Source organism: Chaetura pelagica, unplaced genomic scaffold (genome assembly GCF_000747805.2).
Source record: "Chaetura pelagica isolate M959 unplaced genomic scaffold, ChaPel_1.0 scaffold11, whole genome shotgun sequence".
Classification (NCBI taxonomy): Eukaryota; Metazoa; Chordata; class Aves; order Apodiformes; family Apodidae; genus Chaetura; species Chaetura pelagica.
The window spans coordinates 1,930,957-1,941,636 of NW_009952694.1; the positions used below are offsets into that span (position 1 = coordinate 1,930,957).

At 39.3% G+C, this 10,680-nt stretch overlaps 1 protein-coding gene across 1 annotated transcript in view; it reads left to right on the top strand.

The window, feature by feature from the left end:
- The window catches only part of NPAS3 (neuronal PAS domain protein 3), a 627,665-nt gene extending 617,581 nt beyond the window's left edge, over nucleotides 1-10,084 (top strand). Inside the window, exons 10-12 of the mRNA XM_009993852.1 lie at nucleotides 2,737-2,884; nucleotides 6,010-6,137; nucleotides 8,775-10,084. Coding sequence (XP_009992154.1) covers nucleotides 2,737-2,884; nucleotides 6,010-6,137; nucleotides 8,775-10,084 — 1,586 coding nt within the window. The remainder of the gene's footprint in view (nucleotides 1-2,736; nucleotides 2,885-6,009; nucleotides 6,138-8,774) is intronic.
- Nucleotides 10,085-10,680: the final 596 nt, after the last annotated feature.

Below are 10,680 nucleotides of genomic sequence, written 5' to 3' on the forward strand. Positions count from 1 at the left end.
CAGAGCGTGGTCCACAAATCTCTCATATGAAATGTGCTTTAGAAAGATACAGGAAGGAAAATCCTGTGTATCTGGTGATATATCTGAACTGTCCAAATAGACAGTGGGATTTTGCAGGTAGATGAACTTCATGGAAAACCCATTTTCAGGACAGTATTTCAAATATTCTGTGGATGTATAGTAATTTGGGAGCCTGAACTCTGACTGTAGATGGCTTGTATGCAGCTCTGATCCACTGAGTTCTTTTTCTTGAGATATCGAGCACCTTTTCCTTCAGAAATAACTTATAAAGTTTTAATTTCCCCCTTTTTTCATAGTTCTGAAATGAATGCACTGTTCAGCTCATGACATAGACTTTCCTGGTGGTGCAACAACCAATATAAAAAGTACTGTAGGAGGAAGGACTTGGCTAGGATGAAATGGACTGAAAGAGCTGGAGAATCTGGGTCCTCATATCTACCACTATGCAGAATTTTAGTGTGCTCTTGAGTCACTGGTGAGTGACTCACCTGGTACCTTGGTTTTCAAATGTGCATGTGGGCAGTTGTGAGGATTCATCCTTTGATATTGGTATAGTATGGTAAACGCAGAAAAAAATCCTGCTGTACAGAAGACAACAATATAATTAGTAAACTTTACTAGTTTCTGCACACACGTGTGGGTACCCAATCAGGGTTCCAGAAAGGAGCCAATACCACTCCAGACTTCCAGGCATGTCAGTTTTGCTGTCAGCTGTAAGCAGAGTATTTTGAATGTCCTATTTTACTGAAATGGAAAAGTCTACTATAATCAAAACTTCAAGCAGTACTTTTCTTTCCATATTCTTTATAACTGATCAAGTTGGGTTAATTTATGTGGGCTTGTTTTCTAAAGTGGCATACAACATTGGTTTGACAGAAATGCTGGGTAGTCAGTTGTTCATTTTTTATCTTTATTCTGCTGTATAATGGGGTTTTGAAGCCAATTAATTATCATAGCAGAATATTTAGAGCTTGGAATACAAAAGTAAAAATTTAGGGAAACTTATGGATCTCTGCTAGAAACAACCTAGTTAACTAGAAGTTTCTGAAAAACAAGACCCAGATCAGAATTATTTGTTCATATTACAGCTTAACCTAACTTGCTCTTTACACTCGATTTACATTGCACTTTTTTATATGCATTTTTTTTATATGCAGTAGTTGAAAAATTGGATTGGGGATTGTGAGATCCCTCTAAGGTAAGAAAACCTCTGTGTCTTACTGGCTGCCTTTGTAAATACCTTTTTCTGAAGATATCTATTGTACATGGATTTAGATATAGATATATTAATATGTATAATTAGGAGTATAGACATTCGTTTAACTTGAAAGCTCCAAAGTGTCATTTGTCACATTTATTGTAGGAAGTTTAACTGCCTTAAATAGTTATTCTTTTCTGATGTGACTTTTTTCCTTTCCCCTTTACAAAAAGAAGGGGGAAAAAAAAGTACTTCATGAAACTTGTATATGAAGCACTTATTAGCCGTAATTAAATGGACAATATGAATTTACTACGTCTTTAGGACTCTGGCTTGTTCTGGTTTAGAGCAAGATGATTAATGCAAATACATATTACTTGAGATAACCATTTAGCAGCTAATTTAGCCAAATTTATTACAGCAGTTAGAGGTTTTTCATTTTAGCAGACGGAGACAAGGACATGACAAAAGCAGGAGGTGTATATGAATGCACACTGCCCTCTAGTGCACAAAGCTTTATGGGAGTAATGAGACGTGCAGAGATGAGGAAGTGCTTCAGTAACAATAGTACTCAGATTTTGTATAGTTTAGGTTTTCTTAAAACCATAGTGCTCTCTTCTACTGAAAGATTTGCATTTCATCCCCTTCTCCTGACACTTAAGCATCAGATATAAGCCAAATCTGCTTCAAGTTGGTAATATTTTGGCTGAAGTATTACTTTAAATATCTGTAATTTTAAGCCTTCTGGCTGTGAGCATTTAATAACACCATTTCACATTACTGACTGCTTTTACTTGTTTCCCTGTTTCCTAGCATGTTTCAAACACTGAAGAGAGCTGTCACGCCTTGGCTCTAACGAAGCCATTCTGTGTGTCCCTTAGGCCTCTTTCTCAGTCTGTTGGTGGATTTACTTTGCTCTGGTAGAAAGTAAATTCTCCCAAGACTTTCCCCCCGCTGACCAGTGGATATTTGGTTCATCTGAGAACTGTAAATTCTGTTTGACAAGATCAAAGAAACAGATGTGTAAGTTCAGTGGTTGATATCGCCTGCAATAAGGAGAAATGATCAAAGCAGCAGGGGTAGAGTATCTTCCCAAACCTTTCAAATATCCAGAATCTCAAAGAGGTCTACCTAGGAGCTATGAATAAATCACATATAAATTTGCCTCTTTTTTTTTCTTTTTCTTTTTTTACTGTTTGACATTGAGTGCATTGAAAATGCCCACACAGCAATAAGTATTCTGTGAACCAAACAGATTCACAGTTCTACTTTTCTTCTTCCACTACAGTTTCCAAAAAAAAGAGGAAAATTATACTTCAAAAACCTGTAAAATGTACAGCTACTTACACTGAACTTTAATTCCTGTTTGTCATCTCTCTGCCATGCTGCAGTAAACCTAAAGGAAGCCAAGTATCTTCTTTTTATACTTGTGGCACGTTGGACACTGAAGATCGTTTTACCACAGTTCTAACATACATTATATCTTGCTTCTGTTTTGTTTGTGGTTTTTTTGCCAGTGCTGAATAAGGGTCAATGTGTAACAAAGTATTACCGTTGGATGCAGAAGAATGGAGGTTATATCTGGATACAGTCTAGTGCAACCATAGCTGTCAATGCCAAGAACGCGAGTGAGAAGAATATCATCTGGGTCAATTACCTTCTTAGGTAGGTCTTCCAATCACTTCTCTCACTTGAGCTGCTGTCTCTGTTGCTTGTCTCTGTTGGTGAAAGTTTTATGGAAGAAACAATTGCCTACTCAAGGAAGTTAGGGAGAAGAACTTTTCATATGATCCACATAAAAAACATTGCCATTTGGTTACATTTATTGAGACATCTGACATGTCTCAGTAGAGTGGAATATTCTTGAATTATTATGCTCTCTTAGTTTTCAAATAAACCTTCCACCATTTTATTGCATGCACATACTTCCCTGAAATCTGCTTAATCTGAGCTCAAAGATAAAAATATCTGCAACAACTCCCAGTAGTTGTGTTATAAAATCTGTTGTGAAATGTTGGGCAGTGGTTTGTTTGGTTATTCAAAATGCATGGAGGCAAATTTCTGGAATGCTACAAAAAGGTCTTTATGAAAGGTGTCTCTCATTTCACTCCAGGGAGAGGCATTTTCTCAGGAGAAAAGCCTTGAACTAATAAGTTGTTTCTGTAGCCATCAGATAGCATTCACACTGAAAAATACAAAATAGGGTTTAAAATAAAAGTAGCAATTAAAACTATTTTAAACTATTAGAGCTATCTTAAAAAGAAATAGTAACATATTGAATGATAGACTCTTCCCTGAGAAATTCTGTTTTGCCAAAGCCTAAGTATTTTTACAGGACTGGTTTCTGAGCTCAAGGGAAGACCAGCAGTCACTGAGAGACAGTGATTATAAACCTGACCTTTCTCATCTGAAAATACCTTTCAACACATTCCGTTTTGTGAAAATGTTCAGTGAGATTGGGGGATTTTCTGTTTCATTCCAGAGCAGAACAAACAAACAAAATTTGAAACCTTGAGATTGTCATGAAACACAATTGTCATTTTCTGGCCTGTTCTTTTAAGTTACTTGTCATGGTTTGTTACATTCCCTTTGATGCCATGAGAGTTCAAAGAGATGTCTAGGGGTTAGATTGTGACTTACTATGCCAAGTCCAGAAAGCCCTGAAGAGGCTGTGCCTGCCTAAACTTGCATGTTGAAACACTTTTGATTCCCCTTTTGGGGAAGAGAGGGAAGCAACTCCAGGCAGGAGAGCATTGAGGGATACTGTAACAGGAAACCTTCCACAGCGGTGGAGTGTTCATTGGGGCTTGCATGCTTCTGTCCTGCTCTGACTGAGCACAGGCATTTCTGCTACATTTAGTCTCTTTTTGCAAGACCGAGGCAGAATGCAGCATTTCAAGAGGTCAGGTTAACCCTGCCAATTCTGAACTGGAATTACAACTTCACTACCCCAGTTCTAATAGGGCTTCAAAATGCCCAGAAATGAGCTTGTGCTCTAGCTGGAAAAGTGGCCCGTAAAAATTATGAACAATTGTCTCTGTTCCTTTTGCTGCTTTATAGACAAAAGGTGAACCTAGTCCAGAAATATCTCACAAAATTATTTTCTCTACCAACAGACTATACCTAACAAAATACAAAAGAAAAAAAAAAAAAAAAAGAAAGAAAGAAAAGCAGTGTGGTCTTCCTCAAGTCTCCTCCCAGAACCTGATTTTTCTGCTGCGTTCCCTTCACTGGTCCGTTAGATAAAGATTAACTTCTTCACTGAATTTGTATTTTTAATTCAGTTTTCTCCTAATACTGGAGTCCAGAAAAGATCCGAATGTCCAAATAATAGTTTAATGACAGATCAGGGCATAATTAGGTCTACTCTTAGCAGGAGTACTGGTGTGTATACATTTCCATGCATTAGAAAGTATGATTCAGCTGTCTGTAAAAGGATAGACTAATTATACTGACAGGGTGGATTAATGCTGTTCTTGTTCCAGCAACTTGTTATTCACAGTGTGAAAGCCCTTAAACATCTTTTGCTTGGAGGGGGCAAATTTGGGGAGTGCCTTGGTATGCAACGGAATAAAGTCACTTTGTCAGGGCAAAACCATAAAGGGTAATCATAAGAATGGCATTTTGAAGTGAACTGTGTGAACTCTGAATTTTCACAGTACACTGCGATGGGCCGAATCTGGGCACACTGTCATTGTCATAGTGTGTCAGTCTCCCCCAGTGCTGCCTCTTATTGTTCTACGCCAGACTGCCGATTTTCTGCTCTATCACCAGGCCGGAATTTGAACTGCATAGAAGTGCTCACCTATTCAAAAATGGTTCAAGACTTTGTTTATTTTCAACATTCCTGTGCCACTCATGTCTAGCTGTGTCTGTCCTCCGGCCTTTGCTCAGATTAGGGAAAGGAAGCAAAAAAAGCATAGGATTGGGTTTGGTTTCTTTTCGGTTTCTCTGCGAGTGTAGCTTTTTAACATTGCAGTCATGTTCATTGCTAACAAGTCACAGGTGAGCACCACATGAGCAGATGAAGATATGATTATAATGGGTGTGTTGACAGTTCTTTATCCCTAACATATGCATCTTAACATGCACATGTGCATCTGTCATATAGTTAGAGTGGCTGCTTTTGGTTTCTTGATAATATGAATGCATGTGTGCTGTGTTTAAAAAATACATAACCATTTAAATCTATTTTTTGGCCAAATTCTTTTGAGAAGTAGTCATTTTCACTAGCCCTAACTGAGCATCTTCTTACTAAGTTTATGTATGGTCTGCTGGACTTAAGTGTGGAAAACAGAAATGTTGAGAAAAAAGGTATCGAAAGGTCTCTGGCAAGGTTGATACAGAACACTGTTACAGAGATAATTCTATAACAGACATTGTCAGTGGGAGAGAAGATCGGAAAAGTTAAAACACCCTCTCTGTCCTTCCAAGCACAGTAATAGGATCGAAATAGAGATATTTTGTTGTTGGATGATTGCAGTGTAGCATTACTGTTAGATATCACACAAGCCACGGTGTCCCACTTTAATAAGAATGCTTTGATAGCTCTAAAACTAGCAGAAGAGTTTTAGTACTTGGTCAATATAATTATTTGACAGCAGTGTTAAAATAAACCTTAAAAAAATCCCTGCACTGAGGCTTTGAGGAGATGAAAATGTATGTTTCTGTGTTTGCTCTGTTCTTCCTGTTTGTGTCTTCTGTTCCTGAACTTTGATATGAAAATAACAACAAAAAAAAAGAAACTTCAAATCATCCAATTGTGTTTATATTTGCTGTCTCTCCTTCAGTAACCCAGAGTACAAGGACACTCCAATGGATATTGCACAACTTCCTCATCTGCCAGAGAAAACCTCAGAATCCTCAGAGACCTCTGATTCTGAATCAGACTCAAAAGACAACTCAGGTAAAACACATGGTTTATATTTATGCCCACAAAAGGTTCATATCATGAGAGCAACATGGTTGGCTTTCCAGTTGCTTTTATTTCCCAAGGTTTGTTCCATTATAACAACAACAAAAACAAAAATTCCTGTGAAATTAAATGGAAAACACTAGCAAAATATTTTTATGACCTTAGCAATTCCATAGTATCTCAATTTCCTCAGCATTTCTCTTCACTCCATGTGTGCATCCTTGTCTACGTTGTACTGAACTAAATATTTGACTTCCCAGCTAAGCTTCATGAACAGGTTTTGTGACTTGTGGAGAAGACCTGGGATTGTAACTGTTGAATATAATTCTAGTTCTTGTCTTTCCAGAGTAGGCATATGTTCTTAAGATAAGTCTCTACTGTCAATCATTATTACCCCCTTTCCTGTGTAAATACATTTTTTAAGCGTCTCGCTAGGGGGCAGTAAAGATTGCAAAAATTTGAAGGTTTGGGTTTTTTTGCTTAAAATAATTCCTATATTATTAGAAGGTATGAGTTCAAGCACTTGTTTCTGAATTCTTTAAGTCTAGGACTTCAACTGTTTTTTAAAAGCTGTATGTACTTGTGAAACTCAATGTGTAAATTAGTCCTACAGATTCCTGGACTACAGTCCAGTGCACAGATGGGTCACACATTCCCCATTAGTTTTTTAAGTGCTTACCTAGGCATGGGTACAGATCAACTGGCTTTGAAAGGAGCGTGGTTTCCTGCAGCCCAATAGCTAAGGATGTTACTTCATTTTAGTATACAATGTATATATACAGCTGATTTTTTTCTCATGTCTCTAATAACAACCAAAGAAAACCTGGAGTAAAATGTATCACTGTGGCATAGATCAAGCGAAAGCAAGAAGAGGATCAGGCTCTGATGTTATGACTGTTCTCTTTCATCTTTTCCCTTTATTTGTTCTCCTTAAATAGCTTGGCTTGATGATTTAAGTTGACACCAGACACACATTCAGGCCCACCATTACTGGAAAGCTCTTCCTTCACCCATTCCCAGTGCTTCCTTTAGGCTTATTCCTAAATAGCCAAATAACACACACCTGGAGAACAGTTTGCATTTCCCTTGTGCACTGTAAATTTCTCCAGGTGAGACGTGCTGGTGCATTCATGGCTCCTAAGGATGATGCAGAGCAAGAGAGCATTCTTCAAAGGTGCACAGCTGGGTATATCTCAAAGGAGGTGTCTGGGAGTCTTGGAAGACAGCAGAGCCAGGGGATTGTTTCTTACAAAAGAATGAAATAGAAATGCTAAAGAACCTGAAATCAGAACAGCATCATGGTTGAACTCAACAAGTTCAACTCAAGCTCTGATAAAATCCCAGATTAATTTTGTGCAGCTTTAGACTACCTCACCCTAAGCCCACCCTTCACCAACCCTGGCCTTAAAAGAAAGCATCTTAAAAAAAAAAAAAAAAAAAAAAAAAAGGAGACATTCAGCCCTAGGTGGAATAAGGTGCTGCTGGTGACTGAAGCAGAAGTCCCACTAAGTGACTTATGAAGTGCATTTACCTAAATCCTCAGGCAGCTTCCCTGTCAAGCCTACCTTCTCCAGCACTTCAGGGAAACTGGTATTGACATGGCTCCAGGAGTAACCAATCTTTAAAGGAAAACTGGCCTCTCCCCCTGAAACAAGTATATTGAAAACTTGGCTCTGATGTGTGAGAAAGCATCTTTTATTTCCTAACAAAAGATTTCTGGCTGGTCTGTAAAAGACGAGTTCTCCTGAAGCCTTTCATGACCCTTTCAAACACAGTATGATAATGGAGCGTATTCAGTCTCAAAGCTGCTTTGGGTGTCTCAGTCCAGTGGGCTGGAGTGTTTAGCTCATCCATATTAGAATTAGGTAAAAATTTAAAACACAACTAAATGAATTCAGGGAAGAAGAGTGACAGCTTTTCAGTGCTGGAGCTGGCCTATTTTCAATGGTCCTTAGATTATTTGGATCATTCAGGAATTTAATTCACTTTTTTTTTTCTTTTTTTATTTGTTGCCCTTCAGGGGAATATGAGAAGAGAGTCTTGGAACACAACAAAATTGTTTTAACTGGTTTATTCATTCAGATTTATACATGTATGACCTGCTTCTCCTCTCACACGGGAGAAAATCAGCAGTAATTCCATTGAAGCCAGAAACACTATGTCACTTCAAAGTGGCAACGGTGAGAGGAAAATGACAGGAGAGGACTAGAATCTTCATTAGTAAATAGTGCTACACCTGGATACCTGTCCACTGTTGGAAAACACAGATGTGAAAGAACAGTCACCCCAACATAATGGTCATAATGGGATTGTTCACTGACTCCTCTTTGGATGACACAGCTACAATGCCATTGTGCTCACAGTTGTCAAAATTATTCTTGTCCAGCAAGCAGATGAAAAGGTTCTGCTCACTCGAGGTGCAGGCCATGTAGCATAGGTTTTTCATTCATTAACAGTCCTGAGCCAAAGAGATTCATGGTGATCAAAAGTCTCCCAACACAATGTGGCAAAAAAACTGTGGCCCTACAAAAGGGAAAACCTTTTCCCAATCACATCTCATTGGTAGGTGGAAATATGGACTTGGATAATAATACCATGTTCCTGTTGCTAATAGTTTGTTTCACTTTCCCTTTGTTCCAGAGGACAATGAGAACTCAAAGTCAGATGAGAAAGGAAACCAGTCAGAAAACAGTGAAGACCCTGAATCCGACAGGAAGAAGTCAGGGAATCAGTCAGATAACGAAATGAACTGTAACGATGATGGGAACAGCTCCAGCAACCAGGACAGCAGGGACAGTGATGACAGCTTTGAAAACTCTGACTTTGAGAATCAAAAGGCCCCTGAGGACAGTTTTGGCACTCTTGGCTCTATGCAGATCAAGGTGGAGCGCTATGTTGAGAGTGAGTCAGACTTGCGGTTGCAGAACTGTGAATCACTGACCTCGGACAGTGCCAAGGACTCAGACAGTGCAGGGGAAGTAAATGCCCAGTCTTCCAGCAAACATCAAAAGAGGAAGAAGAGGAGAAAAAAGCAAAAGGGAGGCAGCATGACCAGGAGAAGGCTGTCAAGCACCTCAAGTCCAAATGGACTTGACTCAGCTTTGGTGGACCAGCCCCAGCTGCTCTCGTCGCCAAACAGTGCCTCAGTGCTCAAAATTAAAACAGAAATCTCAGAACCTATCAATTTTGATAACGATAGCAGTATTTGGAATTACCCACCCAACAGGGAAATCTCAAGGAATGAATCACCCTACAGTATGACCAAGCCCCCCAGCTCCGAGCACTTCCCTTCGCCCCAAGCCAGCAGTAGTTTACATGTCTCCATTCCAGACTCTGTTCTCACCCCACCAGGGACTGAAAATACTGCCAGCCGTAAAACTCAGTTCAGCACCTCATCCAGCTCGGCCTTGGCTCCTGTGTCCTCTGACCCTTTGTCACCCCCACTTTCAGCATCTCCGCGGGACAAACATCCAGGAGGTCCCACAACTTCCAATTCTTTGTTGTACACTGGGGACCTGGAAGCCCTTCAGAGGTTACAAGCAGGCAACGTGGTGCTTCCTTTGGTTCACAGGGTAACAGGAACCCTTGCTGCGACCAGCACTGCTGCTCAGAGGGTCTACACCACTGGCACTATTCGGTATGCTCCAGCTGAAGTTACTTTAGCCATGCAGGGCAACCTCCTCCCCAACACCCATGCTGTTAACTTCGTTGATGTTAACAGCCCCAGCTTTGGGCTGGATCCTAAAACACCGATGGAAATGCTCTACCACCATGTTCACCGACTCAATATGTCGGGACCGTTTGGAAGTGCTGTGAGCGGGGCCAGTCTGACCCAAATGCCTGCAGGGAATGTGTTCACAACTGCCGAAGGACTGTTTTCCACTCTTCCATTTCCTGTGTACAGCAATGGCATTCACACTACACAGACTCTGGAACGGAAAGAGGATTGAAATATGACCACATACTGTGTTCAGTGTTATACTCTGAGGCATAGACTATGTTTTAATTTAGACCTTTAATTCTAGCACTTTGAATTTGAGCAGGTCAGCTTATTCTCTCAATATGATGGTCCCCATTTCATTCTCTTTCTCTTTAACTTGGCTTATTCTTTAATGTAAAGATATTTTTTTATTTTTTGCCTTCAGAGAGTCGAAGTACTGGTTGCCTGCCATTTTGTCTTCTTCTAAGATGTGTGTTTTTTCCTTTGCATCTTTATTAAGATGCCTTTAATATGTGTATGCCTCTGCCATAGAATACTCAGTGTTGTGGTAAAGAGATTTTAAAGTGACAACCATTGGTTTTACTTCAAAATGATCTTGATATGATCAAGATTAAAAGAGACAAGCATAAACAATGTGCCCTGTTTGACTAAGTCAAATGAAAAGGGGTTTTTGTTCCTAATTCCTTTAAAATAGGGGATAGTATTTTAGAATTTTATGCAGAGTTTAATTCTCTTTTTATGGTTAAGATTTTCTTACTTGCACATAAATAATTTGGGTTCTTAAAAAGTTAATTTCTGGCCTGTGACTAGAATGTTAAAAAGTTG